This window comes from Argiope bruennichi, chromosome 5 (genome assembly GCF_947563725.1).
Source record: "Argiope bruennichi chromosome 5, qqArgBrue1.1, whole genome shotgun sequence".
In the NCBI taxonomy this organism is placed as follows: domain Eukaryota; kingdom Metazoa; phylum Arthropoda; class Arachnida; order Araneae; family Araneidae; genus Argiope; species Argiope bruennichi.
The window spans coordinates 120264570-120289548 of NC_079155.1; the positions used below are offsets into that span (position 1 = coordinate 120264570).

The following is a 24979-nucleotide window of genomic DNA, read 5'->3' on the forward strand; positions in this document are numbered from 1 at the left end:
TACAAAATGTCCTGTAAATATTAAAACCATAATATCCATATAAAAATAAATGTAGCAATGCATTTTCATATTCTGTTCATATTAATTAGTAGTATCATTTCAAATACTCATTGAAAATTTTCGATAGACGTGACACTTGCTCAGCTTTTTGTGTTCTATTGCTGTAAAATATACTAGAAATACCTACCGCGAACAGAAATTGATATTGTTTTTTGCAGCGGCATACCAAATCCATTGTCAGCTTCGCATGTGTAGATACCTTTCATTCTTGCTTCTACTCTGTTGATTACAAGAGATCCAGAAGATGTTACTCTGATCGAAGCGGAGGGGTCGCTGGGTAAAACATCATTTCCAGATTCTCCTATAATATTAATAGATCAAACATTTTTAACGTGTTATTTCTTAAATTTTAAAATTTTAAGGTGTTTCTTGTCAAGTGAGCTTGCCTTTGAAACATGCCGAATAACAAAATAACGCATATATTATGCTTTGATTTTCATTGAAATCGCTAATTTTTTTCATTCTTACCTATATTTCAATAATTTTAGGAGTAAGTATCTGGGACGTTTTATTTTTTTACTTTATAAGACATGTTCTGGGGAATATTTAGTTAGAAATTTCAAATCTGTAAAGTACTAGAGAATGCAATTTTGTTTATGATGTTTGGAAAATTCACACTTTCTTTAAGTACAAAAATAATATTATCACTGCCTCTAGACGTCCCTTGAGGCATAAAATTAATTATGGGCTGAGCCTGTTATTGTGAATGCGACATGCATTTTTCTTACATTCAATTTTTCTGTTATATATCATTGACTTGAAACCATATTTCGATATATTTGACAACATTGACTAATTAAATGTACATTCATTTTTATTTTGCACCTGATCGACCAGCAATAAAAGTCTTATGTAAATTGATTAATTTTATGATTTGATTCTTTAATTTCGAATTGGATGAATAACTTTGGAATTTAATTTCGAATTGGATGAATAACTTTGGAATTTAATTTCGAATTGGATAAACATTTTTATACAATAACTATTCAAAGATTCATCTAAAAATATTCAAAACCTCTTTTCCTTCATAAAAGAAAGTTTCATTTGATACTTTTCATTAAATATATAATCATGCTTTAAAATTCTTCCTAAAAGTGTCTTATACATTTAAAAATTGAAATATTTACCTTAAACAAGGACTTAACCTTCCAAATAATTTTTCCTATGAAGATTAATCTTTTTTCTTTTATTTTTATAATTATCTTAAAATGCAAATGACTTACGATATTCAAGATAAGAATTTATAAATTAAAAGCTTAAAATTTCTGCATTTTTCAAGGCATTATCATGCATGCCGTGCCAGATATGCGTTTGATATATGACATGCCATTCTTAAATTAAATTTAAAATGAATATTTAATCTGTTTTCGAACCTATAGGGGGTACATTTAATGAACTTTTTCTTCTTAGGTACAATTTTTATACATCTATTGTATTTCAAATATAAAAACAATAAAAGAAAATTAATTGAAGATAAATAAGGAAAAGCAGGTGACAGATTATTATAAGTGCTCTTAAGAAGTTCACACATTAAGTATGGCAGCAAGTAATGGCATAGGAATTCATATTTATTAGAATCTAATATATAGTTCCTGCTCAGTAAAAGAAATCAATATTTATCCAGATCTCTTACTGCAAGTAAGCAACTTATTGAAAAGTTTTAAAATAAAATTAGAATAATGATATAAATAAATTTATCTCTTACAGAAAAATGCAACTAGGCATTACATAAGCAGGATATATTTAATTATCGCACTTTATTTAGGGTTCATTCCGTCAAATGTGTTGTGCAGTCGCCAAAAACTGTGGATTGCTCTCTTATTCTCAAGGCAGCACGAACCAAAAGTTTGATTATATTAGTTGATTTCTATAGACAATAGTTTAATTCAATAAAAACTTGTTCTTCCATATTTTATGATAATTACTTACTGTGCCTATGACATCTTTTTTTTTTACTGATTAATGATTTCAATTTGACTTTTTTGAATCCTGAAGGAAATAAGAGTTGTTTTAAAAATTATTCAAGTATGGCAATTATTCAAGTATTATTGTAATACGAGTAAGTTCTTTTTAAAATTTTACTTTATAATTGCAAAAAATGTATGAATTATCTATGATTATCAAAATACTCCAATCTTCCTGATTTTTTTTCTCGTTTAAATGACAATCTTTTTCGTTTAAACTAATAAATCTGAACTTGTGTATCTAATTGTTTTAAATATTTAAATCTGTAATTAAGTCAAAATTTCGTTTTAATGCTACAAATAATTTGAATACGCTTAATGTATCAGATGCATTTTATGGTCTTATTTTGATTGAAATGAATATTCCAAACAGAATGTGCCATCTAATCAGAAGATTAAATAAATTCGTTTACCAAGAAATTACAATCATAATTTGAATTTCTTAAAATAAATAGTATACAGCAATTAAAACTTTTCAAAGTAATGAAATTATATGTCTGAACAGATCAATGTTATTTTTATAGAAATAATGAATAAAAAAGAAGTGTGAATTAAAGAATAGATCAGATCTTAGAAACAACAATACCTGATTTCCACTTGATAGTCGGCGATGGGACACCAGATGCTGTACAGTCAATTGTCAAACTCTCCCCTTCTTGTGCTAAAGCATCTGTAGGCTCTTGGACCCAAACTGGTGGAGCTGAAAAAATAATTTTATGATCAATCGTATGTTTCAAATTTAAATGCTAATTTACGTGTAATTTTTATGTTTTTTCAAAAGTTTTATTAGATTTAACAGTTTATAACATATCATTATTAAAAAATTATAATAAATTAACAAAAGATGATAGATTATTTGTTCGTATGTAATAATTTTATATGATGATTAATTTACAATTACTTCTTTTTTTCGTTTGAAATAAATCATAAAGTTGCTCGATTTTGTCAGCTTTTTAGAATTAAAATATCAAAAGTGATGATAAATTATAATGAAAGCATTCACACATGCTTCAGTTAACTTCAAAACTATATATTATTAAAATATGAACATTTTAAAGTTTAGAATATTTAATTTTTTTGTATTAAATGTTTAATCATTTTAATTGAACCCTTATTTTTTAATATATGTGCAAAATTATACACATTCTATTATCACGATTAATAGTAGCACAATAAAAAATGTCTCCAAGTAGTCGTTTTATATTCTGAATGTCGCATACTACCATAAAAGTATTATGGAAATATTTTTGGAAATGTGAGAATAATAGGATACAGTCATCAATCGGAATATCCATGCTCTTCAGAGCTTATGTGATATCATTTACCTGTTACAGCCAAAGTCGCCACAAAGCGATCGGTTCCATAGGAATTCTTCACTATGCAAGTATAATTTCCACTGCTTTCAGATCTCACAGCTTCAATGACTAAAAACGAGGAATCCAGCACTGACTGTATTTTGATATTTGAAGATTCGTTAACAATATTGCCGTCTTTCATCCATTGAAACTCGAATGGCCTGTCTCCTGATTTGATTGTGCAAATTGCACTACCTCTCTCACCCTCCTTTAGACCAGGGGGGAAATAGAATGGAGCTATTACTGGAATTTCTGTAATATATAGAAATGCATAAAAACAAATGCAAAAATTAATTCATTTAAAAATCAAATAAAGAAATAAGCAATAATATAACTTAAGTAAGTAAAAACATTTATTTAACTTAAAAACTACTGACCAAGGAAATGCTTTTATTTATTATTTATTTATTTGCCTAAGTATAATTTAAGTGAAGTCATCAAAAATTTCCTTTAAAAACCATTTATCATTATTCCAAATCTCTTAATTCTGCCATTGAGTATATGTTTTAGGTAAGACTCTTAGAAGTTTTAAACAATTCAAAATTTTAGTTTTCATATCTTTTTTAATTATCATAAACTTTGACATGTTGATAAAGCATTTCTTTAAGCATATATATTGCTACAAATCCGCTTGTTCAAAAAAATTAAGAAATATACTTGAGGGCGTTTCATTTAATTTTTACTATTAGATTATAATCTTATTTCTGTAAGTCAAATTATACGAACAAAGTATATAAGTTAGTAAAGCAAAATTATTTCGTTATTTTCTTGGAAGACGCCCAGGAAAATTCCAAATGAAGATCCTTAATAGTTAATATCTGATTCATTCAAACATAAATAATGTTAAACGGAAGAAATTAAACCATTTTTAACCTTCCGAAAATTAAAAACGTCACATTCATTGCAGAATATTTTAAAGATAAATTTAACATTATTTAGATTTCAATGCTTCTTAAAAATTAAGTTGTTTACGATAAATATTCATATTTTAAAAACATTTCAGGAACTTATATTTGTCGAGATATTCTGCATGTTAAAACAAGGCTGAAATTTCAAACATTGCCTAGCAATGAAATTAAATGACTTATTGTTCAAGTATATAAATTGATTTTGGAATTTTATATTGAATGTTTTCTTTTTCATCTAATAAGTTACATACAATCAATCAATTGTTTATTTCCAAAATATTTAAAGTTTTTTCTTCTTAAACTGTGTGATATATTTTTGATAAGAGAGATGTAACTGAGATGATACATTCAAAAACTTTCGAATTTTTAATATAGCATATTAATTGAGTTTTAATATTTACACTCATAATTCATTTTAGCAGTAAAGAGAGAATTTAAAGTTTTCTTTTTTCATGAATAATATAACACTTAGAAGGACAAATATTGATGTCGATTTTTAATTTATAGTTCCCTTTTCCTTTTTTTATTTGCAATAAAAAAAAATCTAACCCAATATGCATTCAACTGATCACAAAAAACACTGAAATATGAGTTCTCAATACATATTTTCATATTTAAATATCACAAAAAATTGTATAAATTATGTACACAGTATTACAATAGCATAATTTAGAATTTCCTTTCAATTTTTGAATTTGTTTTTTACTCAACATTTATTGCATATTAAATAAATACACCTCAGAAAATTTCAAATATTATGATCAGTTATAACATTTTTGGACATAATTACATTTTATTATTCTTTTAATGTATTTTCATTTCCACCAGGAAATAAAAATATCAAACATTATTCTATTAACATTTTAATATTACAAACAATTAGTTATTAACCATTTATCTTTTTCATTCATTTATTTATCATCGACAATAAACTACTCGAAGGCAGAAAATGAAAATGCACGTACCGTTAGCGTCACTTACGGAAATAATCACCCACAGAAGCAAAATCTTTGCTATCTTGATCATTTTCTCAGCAGATAATTATAATATGCAAATAGATTTACTCACGTATTTCATTTCAAATTATATTTAATAATTAAGAGGTAAAAATATATTAAATCCAGCAACTTTTAGAAAGAAATTAGGAAGCAATGTTGCAATAAATATGGACGTAAATAGATGTTGAGTAGTACCATTTTGAGCATGCAGCGCCACACATCGGAGAAAATTGAAAATGTAAAATGAAAGTTAAAAGGAAAATATGTAATAAAAATTTACTTACGCAGCTACTTTTATATCTTTCTCCGAATATCTACTGCAAAGCATGAGTTTCCATTGAAAGGCTCCAAGACTTTATGCATATTTTTCCATTCACATAATCAAAGAATTAATAAAAAAATGTTTCCAAAAAGTACTTCAAAAACTATTCTGAAATATTAATGTCATTTAAGATATAGTGTGATCAGTATAAACAAAATATTGAATAATATAACAATACAGTAATTAACAAATACTCATTCGCAGTAATAATGCAATGTTTAAGTTCTTGTGTAGTAACTGTGCATCTGGTTCATTAAATGCGAATGAATTGTATAAAGTAATCACCAAAAAAAATTTCATTCAAATACGAAAAATTAAACGTACAATATTTTAAACTGCAAGGAAGTTCATTCAGATGAGAATAAATTGTGTATATATCGAGATATTACATATGATGCATTAATTAATTGCTTATGAATCATCTACAAAATACAACATTTGCTTAATAACAATGTAAACTATAAAAAAAGTACGTCAAACACTTGCTTAGCACATAAACATATTAGGAAATATTATATAGAAAGTAATTAACAATACTATTATGTAACTGAAATTATCTTTCTTTAAAATTACTCACCTCGAACTTTTACATATATAGTTTTTGTGAGTGGCGTACCAAATTTATTATCTGCTATGCATGTGTAACTGCCTTGCATCGATGCTTCTACTTTAGTCAATGATAAGGCACCGTTAGGAAGAACCTTTATATTCGAAGAAGTTTCTCCGGAAATTATAGATTCTCTGTCTGTAGAACCTGAAAATATCGTATCAAAATGCGTTTATAAAGATTATTTTATTGCATACTAAAGGTATGATTTCTTCCAAAAAAAGCTGATTGGAAAGAATTTATATGCAGGAGGCTTCAGCCTTTAAAGACTACATATATTATTTACTCATTTTAACACTACTGTTTCGGTTCTGCATCTAGATTAGTGAAAAATCCTTAACAATGGGGATGGACAAATGTAGGAGGGAAAAGTAAATCGTAGCTTTTTGAGAAAATATTAGATGAGAAATCTACAACTGTCGTATGTTTGCGAAAAAGTATAAAATAATAAATATGCGACTCAAGATAATTAATAGCAAAAATACATGGACGCACAGAGGTTTTCAAAGAAGAAAAAAGTAAGGGCTAAAGGATAAATCTTATTTACAGAAAAAGCTAAAATGTAAAATTGGAACTCCAATTATGACAAAAATATGATTGAAAAATAATGGGCAAATGAAACAGTGACTAAACAAAGAACAAAAACACGCATGAAAACAATACAGTAACCAGAGACAAAGTGCTGTCAAAAATGCAGCATAGTATTAAAATAATTCTCAAATTTGGAATTGAAAAATTATTCAAGAAAAAATCCATATTCAGATGCAAAACGTCCGAAACAGGGCACAAAAAAATCCAAATATTTTAAATTTATAATTAAAAAAAAGAATAGTTTATTGCAAGACAAGACAAGTTTTTTTCTCATGGTCATCTTTTAATTGCTTTCAATTGAAATTTTTTGAAGAATATGTTTTCAACTGTTCATATTTTGGTCAAATTCCCCTTTTAAGACTAATTAATATGAATTTTCCTTTTTATATTCTAAACCCATTTTAACAAAAAAAAGGGTTTATTTATTATAATTAATGAAAAGTTTTCATAAATATAATAGGAAAATAAAGTATATAGTTTATAAATATAATGCAAATAAATTAGGTTTAACTGATTAAAGATTTGTATTCAGATATCTCAAATCTTTAAAACTTTTGAAAAATTCAATTGAATGATCCATTGCAAAATGATAAGTAATTTTCAAGTTTTTTTAAAACTGTTTTTCCAATACATAATGTCTGTGTATAATACACTATTTATACATTTTGTCTAATTTTGTTTAATTACCGTAAGTCCACTTTATTTCTGGAGCAGGTACACCATTTGCCTCACACTGGATCACTTTATTTTCTCCTTCTTGGGTGTCTACATCCTCAGGTGCAATTTTCCAGGTAGGCGGTGCTAAAAAAATAAAACAAAATTTATTTCGAACTTTATTTTGAAAACTTTATTTCGTTTAAGAAATTATTTTTTTTAAGTTTATCTCCATAAAAATTACTTTTTATACAAATTCAACACATTTGTATAAATCACTCTATGGAGAAATGCATAAGTAATAGAAATATATTTAAAAAAGTAACATAAAAAGAATTTTAGAAAACATCCACTAAAATATTATTGTATCTTTACTTATCATAATAACGCTTGTATCTATTCATAGTATTCTATTCTGTATCTATTTTTGTTTCCATTTTAGTATCTATTCTTGTTCCATTCTTCTTCTTTAGTAATAGGAAAATAGAAGAAAAATAGTAATAAAATAATTACGAACTATCCATTTTTAAGGCATTTTCAATGCTTAAAATATTTGAATATAATAAGTAAATATTTGAATGTCATATTAAAATGATCATTAAAAACACTGCAACACATATTATTCAAAAAGTGAAATATATATACTATAAATAATTTCATTCAGGTGAGAATAAGTTGTATATATTTCGAGATATTGCATATGATATATAATTTAATTCCTTATGAATTCTTTACAAAATACTCAAAAATTTGCTTAATATAAAAATCAAAATTTTTTTATTTGTTCAGAGTAATTTTAGGTATATATTCTATAATTAAAAAACATTAAAAACACGAAATCATAATAGATAATTTTAAAAATAACGCAGCCCTTTCCTTCCTAAACATTTAAAGTTATTTTAACAAAATATAGATTATTCATTTCTATTTACCTGTAACAGCCAAAGTCGAAGTATATCGATCACTTCCAAAAGCGTTGGTTACTATACAAGTATAATTTCCAGAACTTTCAGATAGTACAGACGAAATTGAGAGAACTGATGAATCCGGAAGAGAGCGGATTGTGATGCCGTCGATTTCTTGTAGTTTCTTACCATCTTTTAGCCACTGGAATTCCAAAGGAATGTCTCCTGATCTCACAAAGCAGGCTGCACTGCCACGTTCTCCTTCTTTTAGTGCAGGTGGGAAACTAAAAGGAGCCAAAACTGGAGCGTCTAAAAGATTTGAAAAAAGAATTGTTTATTTATAACATAAAAGAATTCACATTAATTGTTACAATAAAATTAATTATTATAATAGATATAACTTTAAATATACAGTTGTTAAATGAACTTAGAATTGATTCTTATGTATGCATTTTTTAATTCTGAAACGTTTTTGATAACTTATCAAAAACTTTTCTTTCATCCACTTTCATCATCTTTTTTTTAAGTAGTTTTTAAATCAATGAAAAAAACAATACAAATTCAACAAACTTTGAAACAAATTGTTTTTAAAGTTTTGTCTTTAAAAAAAATGCTAATGATAATAAAACTAACAGTTATAAAGACTATAAAAAGTTATCCATGTATTTTATAAAAAACATACAGCAGATAAAAATAAAAATAAACCTTTTCCTATTTGACTTTTGATTATTAGAGATTTTTGTTGCCGCTAAAACTGATATATTTATTTTAAGAATTTTAAAAGAAGTTTTTAATAATTCATTTCCAATTACTGTAAATAATTTTTAATTAATATTCATTGGAAATGAAGTTTGATTATATGATTTCATACCAATCAAATGATATCAAAGTATGTACTTTACATCTCTATTTTTTTGACAACACATTTGTGAATATAAGATAACTATATAAGTCAAAACTTCTTATTCCAGAAATTTAAATATAGTACAAAGCCAAGAAAAATGCCCATCAAAACATGGATTGAACTTTCTTACTTTCAAAATCAGTACATTTTAAAAACGCACTGTTTTAATGTAAGAATGTAGATTTGCAAATGAAATATACGTGAATAATTTAATAAATAAAAATCAACAAAAGAGATCATTTTATTCAACGAAAAATGATATTTTGCAAAATTAAAATGCAATAAAATTTTTAACATTCCGTGTAGTGTTCTATCATGGTGATTCAATGCTCTATGTAGCATTTCTTAACATATGATAAAAGTAATAAATTTTGAAGAAAAACTTGAAATATAGCAAACTTTACATACCTCCTGCTCTTGCCGTTCTAAGTATTCCAAACATGAGAAAGAGTAATAGCTGCTTCATAACACTCATCTTTAATATTTTCTTATTCTATCCTCGTTGAAGTTCTAGGATGAAAAAGCATGTAATCAAATCATATTATAACTCTATACAAGAAATATTATATTTCATATTCGACCACTTTTGCAGTAACTGAATTTTCAAATCTGCAACGAGTAAAATGGCGATCTACTAAAAAGTCTGATACACAAGAATGAATAATATGAGATAACAGCGCCACATATCGGAGAAATGAATAAACTATAGAATTTGTAAAAAGTTAATTTACTGAAATTAGAATATACTGCCTCATTATACTTTTAAGTATTATTCATTATATATATATATATTAAATATAAAAGTTTTTTTAAAGAATTTCTTTAGTTTATTGAATTTAAAACAAGTTATTGATGTAAAATAATAATAAATGCAATCAGATTCAGATTTTAACTATGCAATCAAAAAGAAATTTTGAATTTTTTTATGCATATTACGAAAAAAAGTTTTAAAAACGGGATGCGCATGTATTTCAAAATATTGGGGATATCCTGCCAAAGCATGAAAAAAATCAAAGTTTTACTTTTAATAAAAAAAGAAATAAACAGTCGATCAGAAACAACTTCAGAAATTTGAAAAGAAAAAGTATATTTAATTAATAAATAACGAATTAATAAATTATTGCAGCCAATTATCAGGAAAATGATGCTAACATCATTTTCCTAATAATTGGCTTAAATATTCATTAATCTTCTTTAAGAATTACATTACAAATTATTTTCGGTTCCCTGCAACATTGTAAAATTATTTAATACAAAATAGGCTATTTTCAACAAACCGTATAGGAAATAATAAATAAAATAATAACAAGTTACTTACACATTTGACATCAGGAAATACTTCAAGAAGATTTGATTCCAACTCCAAACATTTTAGGTCCTTGTAAATTTGTCTCAAAACCAACTCATAGCCACTAATAAAACTCAATACACAGAAGAAAAACAGAAATATTGGTTCAGACATAATTATGGAACTTTTGATTTAAAATTAATATTTAATTTATAAGGATATAACTATTGTAAACGCTATTCCTATTAAAAATATTATAGGATTAAAAAATTAAGTTTTATTAAAAAAAGCTAAAAATTTAACAATTTTTCATATAAAAATATACAATGCATAAATCTGGATATACTGGAAATGAGTTCTACGTGATACTCAAATCTAACATAAGAAAAAAGCACTTGCTTAGCACACAAGGTATTTCAAAACAACCACTCTGAAAACCATTTATTTCTTACCCCTAACTTTAACAAATACTGTTTTGGAAAGTGATGGTCCAAAGTTATTGTCTGCTATACATGTATAGCTGCCTTGCATGGAAGCCTCTATTTTGCTAAAGGACAGATCTCCATTAGAAAGAGTTTTGATACTGGAACTCGGGTCACTCGAGATGAAAGAATTTTTATCATCATCGCCTATAATGAAATACTCAGGGTAAGAAAAAAAGTATTTCAAAAAAATTCTTAACTAAGAATGAAATTTATAACAATTTTTTTACAAGGGACATTTGCCAGTTTTATACAATGATCCACAACCTTTGATCCATGGGTTATAAATGATCTGTTGCCCTTCTTTTGAAATATCCGTCTACATGAAAAACCCATTTTTGACAGAAAATCAACATTTAAAAAAATATATTTACCTGTACATTTTCAAAAAGCGGCCTTTTCTTTAATCCTGTTCTGATATAAGGCGTTTAATAGAACTCACCGGTTGAAAATAAAACTGTAAACAATACTAAAAATAAGCTTTTTTTTATCAGTTTTAAATACGTTATTTACAAATTAATGCCTTTTTTCCTAAATTTACTTTTCTTTACCATATATCAGATATTATTTTGGGATATTTTGAGAAAGAATTTCTTAGATTCAATGGCAATGTTGAAAACTTAGGTAATTCTGAGTCACTAAATACCATGATTTCCCATGATGTAATTTTTAAAAATACACCCGTGGAAAGCATTTAAATGGGTACCAAAGCAATTAATAATGCCTTTATAATAAAATAATAGACAATTAATACCTTTATCAATTAATTGTTCAATTGATAGTGGCTTCTTAATTAAATGCATTTTAAGTTAAATGATATAAGAAATATTGAAGACTTCAAGTACCAGCTGCAAAAACTACTACAATAAATTGAAAATAAAATCAAGAAAAAAAACAAAGAAAAAAGTTTTCAAAATTGAAAATTGAAAAGAAAAATTAATTACGCTAGAAAGAAAGAAGGAACAATCTGCATATTTAGGAAGTTTTAAAGAAAAAAAAAACTTTTGCATCTAATTAAAAATTAAAAACATACATTTTTAACTCAAAACGTTTTTTTTTTAATTAAATGTAATTTTTCTATAAATTTTCATTTTTATGCATGATTACCGAAATACTATTTAAAATATCAGTCTGAAATTTGGCCTATCTTTTTTCTAAATTATTGTGAAGGGAATGAATTAAAATTTAGATTTAATAAGGAAGCTTAAACTTTAAAAATAGGCAAAAATTATAGGGAAAAAACATATTTTTTTGCACTAAAATTCATATCATTTGCAAGAATTTTGAATTTATTGTTAAAGTTTTGTTTCAGTCCTTAATCTTTGCATAAATGAATATATACCTAAATATATTTAATATACTGTTCCGAATCAATTATTTTTGATGGAGAGTGTTTGAAAAAAAGTCTATGAAGATAAATTCTAAATTTTATCAAATATTTGGAAAAATATTTAAATTAAAAATGTTTTATGATACATTAAGAATTCAACTATTAAATATAACAGAAGATTCCATATTTTTCAAGGCTCATCATATATAAATGTCTCAAAATCTGTATGTTCAATTTCGGTAATATGAGCTTACAAGATAAAGCATATTAGTTCTTAAACATGCGAAAAAATTTTCAAGGGAAATAAATTTTGAACAAATTAGAAAAGTTAATAATATTTCATTTTTAATAAGATAAACATCATTTTTAATTCATCTATGTACACTTTGTACTAATTTTTAAACGCTGACACCGTTAGACTTTAAAATTTATAATTATGATAGTAGAATTTAAAAAAATTACAATAAACCATTTGAAATGTTATAATCAAAACACAGTTGTTTTATTTGCTATAATACTATTTTTTAATCAAAACAAAAATTTGCTAGTTGTAGAACTTAAGATATGATTACGAGTTTCTGTGCATGTTTCTTAGTACATGCAAATTTAAAAGGCAGACTTCCACTGCTTGGGTTCGGCAAACAGTAACACTTAGTAACTAAGACGCAGCAAGAGCAACAAAATCAAATGGATGAAGTTACGTAGACTTGGCAGATAAAGACTGCAGGTAAGCTCGTTTAAGAAATTTCGTAAATTATCAATCGATCAAAAAATCTATTTACCAAGTTTCATCTAATAAATATATATGTAAAGCAAAATGGAGATCTAGAAGGCCGCTTATGATGAAAAGATGGGATTATCATCATATCCAAAGACTGACAAATATCCAATAAATTGTGTATTTCGTAGGTCATCAGGACTTTTGACAATATTACATACATTCAGTAAACACATGGAAAGAGGAACATTGCTATATTGTAAAATGAAAAAGAAACTACATCTGAAAGCCACATCATAACTCACAAAGAATGTTGTGAGTTCGAAAATCTACGTTATATGTAACAAAATGGCAATAAGTCATACTTAGCAAAGAAAAAAATGGAATCTGTATGGTCTAGATAGCTGGACATCATCATAGAATGATTTTCCAAGAAACCTCGAGTTTCTTTAAGTTGAGATACGGTAGTGGCTTACTGATGATTTGGAAAAGTGTCTTTGTAATGTACCAGTGCATCGCAAAATTATATTAAGTCATTGGAGGAGAAGCTGTTAAAATTTTCTGAGATTTTAGGTGTCAACAAGTAAGATTGTTAGCAAGTCAGTGCTTCTGTTCATATTGAAAACAATATAGAAATCTCGTTTAACTCAGAGTCGAAAGGCTCTTGGCCCCTCTGTATGTAACATAAATCTTAACCCAACAGAGAATCTTTGGGGCTGCATATATTGCAAAGTTTACAATAATGGTAAACAATGATCCTTTGTAGATGAACTCAAGTTATCTGTTGAGGATGTATGGCACAAAATCAAGCTCCAAATCATGCAGAATTCAATCTTTTTGAGAAAACTCGCATTCCTGAGTTACTCAACAAGAAGGTTGCGCAATCATGTTTTAAATTTTGCTTATTTCAATTTCACTTCAATTTTTTTTTCTAAATCTGAGACATTGTTAGTTTTGTTTTTAATTTTTAAATACCTTTAAATATACTGGAATTAATTTTTATTAATTATAATACTATCTATGTCTATTTAGCACATCATATGGGAGCCATATTAGGGAAACTGATTAAATGTATTTTGAAATATATGTGAATTTGTATTTCTAAACTTTTGTGTCACAGAATATCAATTTTAATCCCTTAACTATCGCATTTGTGTGGAAATCATGTATCAAATTTTGTTTGTTTGTTTGTTTCTTATGGCACTTGCCACGGACAAGCCTGCTGTTCAAACACAGCCGATTTAAGCCTAAGGGGGACGCCTCTTGTTTTTATCGTAGCGCCAACTAGGGCCAAGAGTACGACTTTGCTACTCACGCATCGCTCATTCGCTTGCACAACCCCTTTTTACAGGAGGGCACATTCACACATCTCACAGATAGAACAGGAAGAACAACCATGCCCAAACCGGGACTCGAACCCGGGACGCCCAGATCACGGGGAAGATGTATCAAATTTTATAAACTAAATCTATTCATTTATAGACATTATAACTTGATGCGAAAAAGATTTGGGAATCTATAAACATCTAGGATTTTCTACAGATTCATAGTTGAATCGATATAATTTATAAATTTTAGAACATTAAGCTAACTAGATCAAACAAAGCAGTTAAAAGGTCAAAAATGTAGAATGTAGTAAAAAAAAATATCTGAAATACAAATGTAAATTAAGCTTTCAAAATATTATTATTAACGGATTATTTCAATTTGGTAAAAATGATTTTAATGTAAAATGTTTATCTCACCTTTTGTCCATTTAATTTCTGGTTTCGGAACTCCTATTGCTTCACAATGAATAACTTCGCTTTCTCCTTCCTGAGTGTATATATCCACTGGTTCAGTTTTCCAGGTAGGTGGTGCTAGTTCGAAAAATAAAGTTTCAGAGTTGCATGCAAAAATAGATTAATAAAAATAATAATATCATAGTTTTAAATTTAATTGCATAGTATTATAATAATAAATAGTATTAAATGTATGTAAGTAAATCTTATTTATTAGGTATTTAAAAATATATTATTTATTATTAATATTTAATCTTATTAAATTTATAAAAATAATTTATTTTTAACAAAGCAATTGTTATTTTTATAATTTAACCCATACCAAATAATGGTATGGGTATATGGTTATTATCGTGACATAGATTTATAAGATATCCCAAAATAAATCGAAAGCATAACAATACAATACAAGTAAGGCGATATCATACAAGAAAATGAAAGAAAAAAACTATTTACATCTTTTCTTACGTCTCTAAGCAAAAACAAACTTATAAAGACTTTGAATTCCACGGAAGTAGATTTTTGTCTGTCATTTACTTATCTAATATTGGTTTATAGTTCATGTGTTCCAAACTTGATTTTTGCCTCGGTTGATCTTGGTCTACCCTGTAGATTAATATTTTGCATCTAGAACAATTCTTAGTATTCCCTTCAAAAGAACTTTTGGAATAAACATCGAAGCATTCTTTACCAACGTAAATACTATGCAAATAAAAGTATAAAACGTAATAATGTAAACGAAAATATTCATTTAAAAAACTACTCAATACAATTATTTTATTATAATTAAAGTCTAATGTTCCTTATAATAAGCCAAAGGATTCTTTTATTCATCTATATAAGCTTCTTCTTAGTAATTTTAAGCTATTAATTATAAACTGTTAGCTATTCTAAATGTTAATTCTAAGCTGCTTATTTCACACTGGGGAAGACAAATCCTTTCCATGTCCTCCAGTTGTTCATATCTTTGTTTTCTTTAAATATACCATATCTTGGGTAAAGAGCAATATAGCAAATTTAATCCATAAATATCACATTTGATACATTTCAATAATAAATTCAATTAAATTTTAAACAAAAAAATGATTTAGGGACCATTATCATTATGATGTAAAAAATATTAACAGGAATTCAACAATGGATATTCTTCCTCAAGATTAAAAAATATATTAGCTATTTACATCATCTTCTTTTCATGATTTAACTTGAAAGAAGTTATCCATAGAATGATATATAGTTGAATATCACCAACAATTTTTTTCAAGCATATCTTATTATAAGATTATCATTAAAATAGCCATTAGAATTTTCTAATTTGGATAATTTATTGCGAAGTTATTTCTGTAAAAGTATTTAGAATACAAAAGTAAATTAAATGCTAATTGCTACTGGATTTTCCCATTTACGACTATTTAACATTTTCGCATGTATGTTAGTATAATTTTTTCATTCTTCATCCGTAGAATCAGTTTAGATAATTATTAGAATATTTCATTACTAAAAATAATTTTATTACCAAAAATCACTTTTTTATAAGGAAGAATAAAGATTGTGTTACCTGTTACAGCTAAAGAAGACGTGTAGCGGTCACTTCCAAAAGAATTTTTGACAATGCAAGTGTAATTTCCTGAGCTTTGAGAATTCACGGATGCTATGACAAGAACAGATGAATCCATTACCGTCTGTATTTTTATTCCATCGACTTCTGTTGCATCATGGCCATTTTTCAACCATTGAAATTCTAACGGAGTGTCACCAGATCTTATAGTACAAATGGCACTAGCTCTTTCTCCTTCTTTAAGAGCAGAAGGAAAATTAAATGCTGCAACCACAGGTGATTCTAAAATATACAACGTATATTAAAAATAAAATGTAAGACATTTGTCTTTTTAAATAAATATACCAAAAATTTCTAGAAAAATTAAGAATAGTAATCGTAAAGCAATGTAAAACATCTCTTTTAATTTCTGAATCTTAGAAATCAAGCATTATTAGAAATTCCCGTATATAAAATCAAGGTAAGATATTTGTTATTTTAAACCTTTATTATATAAAATCGTTACATATTACTTGTAATATTAAAATTATAATTTTATGGACGAAAAATAACATTCTTCATAATTAAGGATTAGAGGAAATTATTAATTATTTTTTGGCAAGAAAAAAATATTTTGCGAATTCTTTAAAAACATATATACCCACTTCATTTTTATCCTGTAAGCTAGTTCTAATATGGATTTATATTTCATTTAAAAGGAAAAAGAATAAATAAACATTTTACTTAATTAATAAACATCTGAATATTGTTTACTATTTTTATCGTAATATTGTTAATAAATTCCTTATTTTAAACACAAAATTCAGCTTCAGATTATTTACTAATTTTAAAAAACTATTATTTTTAGTAATGATACGGAAGCAAGACGAAAACTGTCTTTTACTTTATTCAGTAATAAGAAGAAAACTGCATAAGTTTGAAATAAGTTCATTAACGTTTTTATATTAATTATGAAAAATAACTTGATTCTCATGTTTTCTTAATTCAACAAGCACTCATCTACAATACAAAATTTCAAACATATATTCTCAATCTTAAAAACTTAATCTATGTTTCAAGCATTCAGTAAAATTCTTAATAACGCATTTAAATAAATTTGCTAAAAATTATTCCTAACTTAGTTTGAATATTCATTGACATCAATTTATAAATTTCGTTCGCAATGCAGACATTGGTTCTGTTAATATATACTGAATCAATAGTTTAATGCATGTGATAAATGATTTTTTAAAATAATTTTTGTTCATTTCTATTTTAAAAAATAATTCAGTTCTTCTTTTAAAGAAACGTGCCTGGAAATAAAAATTATTAAATATACAAAATACCACTCACTATTTTCCCCAGACTCACTCCCTTGTCCTGTTTTTCTGTATTTTATATTAAGTAATAATTGCACAAATTTTTCAAAATGTTTAAATCTGCAACTTAGTTTAAGGAGATATTGTAATTTCTTTAATATCACTAATATTATAAGCAATTTTTCTGAAATCCTCTACATAAAATTTATTCGAACACTTTTCATAATAACTTTTGTATTTTTCTTTTAAATGAATAATATATAGTAAAATTTAATCTTTAGAAGAAAATGCTTTAAATAGAATTTATGATTTTAATTTAAATTAAAAGCTTCTATTCTGATAAAAGTCAATCTATCCTTCAAATGAATGCATGTGCTAAATTTCAGTGATGAAAAAAGAAAGTATTTTCATTCATACAATTAAAATATTTTTGTTAAACTTATAAATAATAACATTTTCTCAGTTTAGAAAAAGTTTTCAATAAATTGGTCATTATCGTCATAACGTCATACCTCCAGATTGGGTTAGTCCAACAAGAGACGCCAACACGCTGACAACAAAAATGTTGATAGAAAGCATTTGAAGAAATTGACCTTGCCCAGCAAGGAACATGATGCATCCAATGAAATCCTATTCAAAATATTATTTTCCGCATTTATAAAATTCAGTGAAAAAGCATGAATAAATAAAAATTCAGAACTTCCTAAAGAAACATGGCGCTCAACAGCATCAGTAGTTATAAGATATTAAATGTGCAATTTTGAACCATCAGCGCCACATGTCGGAGAAAATTGAAATAATTGAACCAACAGGGAATAAAAGGTATAAATTAGAAAATATTTTTTTTCAATTAAAATTAAAAAATTTACTAAGGTAAATTCTGTCATTCTTTAAATGCTTAATTAGTGTATTCTGCTGTGAATGTTTCTATTTGGATATTTTATAAGCATTTTTAAAATTTTCTTTCCAAATTATTTTCAAACGTATATCACTCTCAAATAAGTATGAACTCAATTTTTCAAAAATAAAATATATTGAATTATTTTGTTGGCTATTTATATATAAAAAAACTGTATCATATTAATTTCAAATAGTTTTAGTAGTTTCCAATAGTTTTCAAATAGTCATGTAAAATTTTGTTGTTGTTCTGAAAGGTATAATATTTACCAATATAAAATTTATTTTAGAAAATATCATTCAGAGATATTTATTCAGAAAGTTCCTGGAGAGGTAGGTATAAGATTTCCTAAGCTCAGAAAAGGCAACAAATTCCCTTATTTAAATGAATGAGTAATTTTTAATTTATTAAGAATTAGTAGTATGCTGCATATTATATTTTATTAACATGTGGATTAATTTGATTTTATTTCTTTGAAAATATAACGGCTATTGTTTACCTCATATTCAATACAAATACATTCTGCCATGCATTCACTGTATGTCTGATAATGCAGAATAGTATTTCCAACAATATGATGCACCTTCTCCATTAGAATAACTAGAAGATTTATAACCTCAAAAAATAAAAAAACATCCATCAAATCAAACAATATAATAATTTAACATTAAGGTGCATAGTATGCATTTAGTTCATGCTACGCTACCGAGAAAAGGAAAGATTTTTTTATATCGACTTTCGATTGCGACAAGTTCATTTGAGAGCAGGATAATTTATAAATGTATAGTTTTTTCATTTCACTTCATGTTCAATAATTCTCTGAACATGTTTAATTGATTGTACGTCAGTTTTCCCCCCCATATAATCAAAATAGGAAAAAAAAAATATGTTGTATAACATACCAAGTCTTGCTTCTTACAAAGCTTTTTCGTGTCTATTATGCTTATTTCCTTTATTTTTATACTCATATAAAACGAAATTCATCAAAACAAAATTAAAGCTAATCACACAAAAAAATGGTTATCCTTATCTAACGAGTTGCAGCATTAGAGTACCCAAGTTATCTTAAAGAATCAAATATCTCAATCTTTTAAATGTTATTTTTTGTTGTTAGAATTATATAATATTAAACAATAATCCTTTAACTTGGAAAAAAGCGCAAAATATCTAATTACTTCAACAGTTTATAAATATTATGATGTTAAAAAGATGAAGTATAGTACGCAATAGAAGTATTTAAAATTTCATTAGATGAGTTAAAGGGAAATTTTGAAAATTTTCATAGCTTTGAAAAACTAATTATCTCTTGAAATTAATTTTTCAATCTTAAAAATCGGTAATTATTGTTTCAATATCAGTTTAATTATGGTGACATTCTTTTTCTAATTTAAGAAAATTAAAAATATATTCTTAAGTATAATTTCTTATAATAACTTAATAAAGTTTAAGCCCTTTTGATTGTTTCTTCAACACCTTCATTGACATATTTTTCGACATTTCTAGTTATAATGAAAAAAATATTCTTCAATATTCTATTTGATGTTATCATCGTATCACCTCTTGTTTTTATTTATATCCCCTAGATACATACTTAATTAATATTTAATACATATTTTTAATTTATAATATCTGTAATTGCTTCGGTTGTTCATGTTGAAAAGTAAACTTTATTTCTTTTTATATATGTATACACATTTTTTATTTATTTAAATATTCTAACTTTATTAATAATTTTTCTTAACTTCTCAATGTTGCTAAAGTATTTTCTCTCAAATTATTTAGAATTATTACTATTTTATACATTACAACAAAAATCTGCATTAATGTTCATTTCTTAAGAATGCCACTTTCTTCAAAAACACCTACAAAGTAAGCAAAATTAACTAAATTGCTTACTTATCATTTAATATTCCAGCAAGAAATCTAAAAAAGAGATTTAATAATTAAAAATGCCTTATGTAGCTTCAAAATTGAATGTCCTTTAGAAAAAAAGTAGTTAAAATAGAAATAGTTGTTAAAATAGAATAGAAAAAAAGTTGTTAAAAATATTTAAAAAAATCTATAGTAAAAGAAAAGAAGTATACATAAACTTATTGGATAATCATTTCCCAGCGAGTTAATTTATTTGCTATTTTTTAGCGACACATTAATCATTGACTTTATAAAATACACAAAAGTATCATAAGAGAAGAACAAAACAACAAGTAATGTTATTTTTTAATTCAGTTGTATGTACAGTAGTGGTGAATATTTTACAGTAGTATTAAAATATTCAAAAAAAAAATGAGTAAAACTAAAGGACATTTCTTCTTTTAAAAACTGACAGATTTTACAGAACATAAATGAAACTAAACATTATGAAATTAAAATAATCAGACTTCTGAATTAACATAATTATCCGTTATTTGTCCAAATGTTGAATAAAATATCCCAATTTGTCTGTTTTATTGGATAAAATTTTAAATCCCATTTTGCGTATTTACAGTAAAAAAATAATTCGATATGTTTTTAATAGCTTATGAAGAATCTTTCAACTTTTACAATACAAAGAATATGAGCATCTTATTTTAGTGAATAATTGTAGTTCAGCATCGTTATTCCTTTGAATATAATTAATCCATGATATGTATGGATTAGTGTTTTCATTGATACTTATGTTAAATGATCAGATGTCCTAAATTAACAAAGTCACACTGCAGATTTAAACCTTTAATCTTGATAGATAGTCATCACACCGGAAAATATTTGAAATATCCAGGAATTAATTCAGATAATAATGTTAATGTGTGGGAGGGCGTGCCTGTGTGTTTACTTAAAGTTACTAAATTTATTTTTAAAAATTAAATATATTTTTAAAAATGGGAATGTGTTTCTCAAAGTGACTCTTTTTAAATTTTAGCTGGAAATTTAATGAATAAAAGTAAATATTATTCCGAAAATATTAATCCAAAGAAAAGTGTATCTTTCATTATGTCAATTTAATTACCAGAAAATATTTTTCCAAATTTTGATAAATTTAACAAAAAAATTTTATAATTTTCAACAATACATTTCATTGTTGAAATCAAATTCAAACTATTTTATAGCTTCCTTCATCGAATATTTAATCTTTTTTTTCCATGGTTGAAAGCTAAGGAGAATAGCTTTCAACCATGAAAGATATTCTCCAACAATGCAATCTGCATGCGGAACAAGAATCTCTGTGCAATCTGCATGTGAAACAATAAATGAGATTACAGTGCGCAGTGCGCAATTTGCAGTTAGAAAAGAGATTAGACGAATATTTAGGTTTCTAATGACACTCTAATGTCATAGGACGTCACTTTCTTAAGAAGGATCCTGAATGAAGAAGAGGTTAAGACTATTAAAATAGTACTACTCCTTATCTTCATTTCTATCATATTTTGAGACTTAAGGATACTTCGTTGGTAGAATCATTATCAAGTTAGGAAAATTTGATTGAAATTAAATAAAATTAATGTTCCGACGAACTATCTGATCGATAAAGGTGTTATCAATGTTATTTATCAATAATGGCTTAAAAGTTTCAAAATAGCAATTCATAAATTAGTGGATATTAATTGTTGCCATAAGACAATAAATGATATAAATATTTGATGAAACAATGGATTGGATAAGTATGTTAAACATTAAGAGTTTAAAAACAAATAACCAGTGAATGCTACATATTAAATACCAAATCACACATTGAAACAACAAAATTAAAATATGGCTCAAAGGTTTTAGTGTTTTATAATTTATCTTCAAGTTCAGCACAATTTTAAAAATTCGGATAAAGGTAGTTTCAACAACAGAAAAAATATTTTCTTATCTTACAGCTGTTCAGTTAATTTTGAGGTGTTTCTTTTTAATCAAATTGTAATCAGGATAAAAGGATAAGAATTTCATTTAAGTTTTAAATTTATCAAAGGCAATTCAATCTTTCCTTTTTGTTATGCAACTAGAGGGCAGCACAAGTCAAAACGGCACCGCTGAAACAGAATCTGGTATTTCATTTCGGAGAGGCGCAGCATAGCCAGTTTTGGCTCTTGCGCCATAAAAATCCAATATCCATCCATCGTTTCGGAGTATTAAATTTCAGGCTTTGATTAGAATTTTTTCTCATAATAATGTATTAGATTACGATACTTCACAAGATGGATCAAATATAATGAAATCTCCATTACTGATGGAGCTTCAAAATAATATCTCATATCTGGTACTCAAATACTTTTAGCACATTTCTGAAATTTACATAAGAACAATTTTTTGTCTTATAAATTTCCTTAAATACTATATGCTTGATTAAAGCACCTAATCAATAAAAACTGATTAATAGCAAATTCTTGCATTCTGTTTGCAACAGATTTGGAATTAATATTTGTTAGATATTCGAATGTAAGGGATATAATTTAAATTAACAACTGAAAATACATTTCGTATTATATTGTGCCGCCAGTTTCATACACAAAATCTAAGGAGGAGGGGATTTAAACTCTGTTTTCTTTGTAAACTAAAAATCTAATGAAGCTCCTCTAAAACATCAGACTGAATCAGTTTCACATTGTTTTTATTTAATTCTGATAATATATTAAAAAGCAAATTCAATTCTCTCAAAAGATTCTTCTAATTTTAAGTAGTTGCATCGCTTAACTTCCTGAAACATGGCTATATAAATATTGTTTAAAATTGTTAAATTATACATTTTAAAATTATACCAATAATATTCAGACAGATAATAGGAAGGATTTTTATTTTTAGAAATTAGAAATTTTTAGATTTGATGTCTTTACATTTGTTATATTTTCAACATCATTATAATTACGTTTAATACTGAATAAAATGTCAAACCAAGGCAAATTTTCTATGGTAAATTCATTTAATTTCACTATTAATCACGTCTCGCTAACTAAAATTTGAATACTTTCATTTCACAATGATTTTTGCTGCACGAAATGATATATAATGTTTCCATGATTGAATTAATTATTCTTATTTTTGTTTGTATTTATTCTTTAATGTTTCATTTTACAAATATTTGGCAATAATTTTATTGTCAAATGTTTGTAAATTTAATTTTTATAAATTTACTTAATTTTGAGTAAAATCTCTACCGCATCAATACTTCGAACAGTTTATTTTAATGCTTTCTTAAATATGAATAAGTATTTAAACTTTGAAAATTTTTAACCTATTTTTCAAATGTTTTATGTACAGAACTACCTAGATATTTAAATAATAGAAACAAATGAATCTATCCAACTAACTGATTTAGAGCGATTTAGAATAAATTATAGCTTTCGCTTAATCATTTATCATTCACTTCAATTTAAACTCAAAACAAAAATTTCGCTGTCTTCGATATTCGTAAGTGTACTTTCTATATAGGATTAATTTTCATCTCTATCTTAACCTTCAATTGAAAATATATTCCTAACTAGAACTGCGTAGATCTCAGGTTTACCACTTAGGTCTACTCTATCTGTGAGTCGTAGATAAATTTTAACACAGAAGGCTTGATTAGAAAGAAAATTGAAATGAAGTATTAAAATATATAAAATAAAAATTTGTATACTGAAAAACTGAAATAAAAATCCGTCAAATGATTTAATTCACTCGAGAGTCTTAAATCACTTCACTGGTTTACATTTTTTCTCAAATAAATAACGTATAGTAATTTTTATTTATTTACTGACTTTAGATTAACATCTCTCACATTTTACATGGCAATATTGGAAGAAGGAATCAAACAGGTTGGATACCGAAGCTTCAGGGTTGAATTTGTAATGTTTTGGCATAAATAAATGCAAAATATATATAAGCAAGAGAAAACTTAGTAATGTATTTTTCATTTAATCTCGCATAGAAATATTTCTTATAATGTGTGATCAAAAATTATTGTCATTAAAAATATTTCAACTTTTCGATTGGTTGTATCTAAACATTTAAATATCCCATGAAATTAGCAAAATATTTTCTTCACACTTATTTTGCCTCCATTTACTCCTGTCCAAAGAGAAAGAATTAAAATCTCCTCATCTCAGATTTCACTGAAATGGAAAAACACCGTTCCGGAAATATATTTGTCTATCACTCTGTGAACTGTAACTCAAAAACACTTTGAGCTAGACGAATAAAATATAGTATACAGTATTTACATCGGACTTTTAAAATCCTATTAAATATTGAACGAAATATATTTTTAGGAAGGAAACCTATCACGCTGCTGCTCAAGCGCAAATAAAATTGATAACTGCAAAACAAAAACAAAAAAAATTAGAAAAATTTAGAGAATTTAAAAAAAAAAATTTAGAACGTAATTAAAAAAATTTAGAAAATATTTCCCCACTAATTTTTT

The 24979-nt window shown here is 26.0% G+C and overlaps 2 protein-coding genes across 2 annotated transcripts; both read right to left on the reverse strand.

Moving 5' to 3' along the window:
- Positions 1-5633: 5633 nt before the first annotated feature.
- Positions 5634-10684, reverse strand: LOC129969307 (cell adhesion molecule Dscam2-like). Its single transcript, XM_056083820.1, has 6 exons — positions 10587-10684; positions 9677-9778; positions 8392-8673; positions 7493-7606; positions 6185-6361; positions 5634-5715 (listed from the first exon to the last, which is right to left on the reverse strand). The coding sequence occupies exons 2-6, from the start codon at positions 9741-9743 to the stop codon at positions 5711-5713; spliced, it is 645 nt and encodes a 214-aa protein (XP_055939795.1). The 5' UTR covers positions 9744-9778; positions 10587-10684; the 3' UTR covers positions 5634-5710.
- LOC129968386 (cell adhesion molecule Dscam2-like) lies at positions 9762-18335 on the reverse strand. Its single transcript, XM_056082243.1, has 5 exons — positions 18236-18335; positions 16426-16707; positions 14832-14945; positions 11009-11185; positions 9762-9778 (listed from the first exon to the last, which is right to left on the reverse strand). Exons 1-5 carry the CDS (start codon positions 18333-18335, stop codon positions 9762-9764), a joined length of 690 nt encoding a protein of 229 aa, XP_055938218.1.
- Between the last annotated feature and the right edge of the window lie 6644 nt (positions 18336-24979).

Excerpts from the sequence above, each read along its gene's own strand:
- LOC129968386 (XM_056082243.1), bottom strand. The coding sequence starts at position 18,335 with ATGTTCCTTGCTGGGCAAGGTCAATTTCTTCAAATGCTTTCTATCAAC. Across the intron at positions 14,946-16,425 it reads GTCTTCTTTAGCTGTAACAG|CACCACCTACCTGGAAAACT; the intron begins GTAACACAATCT and ends TTTTCGAACTAG. Across the intron at positions 11,186-14,831 it reads AGAAATTAAATGGACAAAAG|GCGATGATGATAAAAATTCT; the intron begins GTGAGATAAACA and ends ATTTCATTATAG.
- LOC129969307 (XM_056083820.1), bottom strand. The coding sequence starts at position 9,743 with ATGAGTGTTATGAAGCAGCTATTACTCTTTCTCATGTTTGGAATACTT. Across the intron at positions 8,674-9,676 it reads TAGAACGGCAAGAGCAGGAG|ACGCTCCAGTTTTGGCTCCT; the intron begins GTATGTAAAGTT and ends CAAATCTTTTAG. Across the intron at positions 6,362-7,492 it reads AGAAATAAAGTGGACTTACG|GTTCTACAGACAGAGAATCT; the intron begins GTAATTAAACAA and ends CGATATTTTCAG.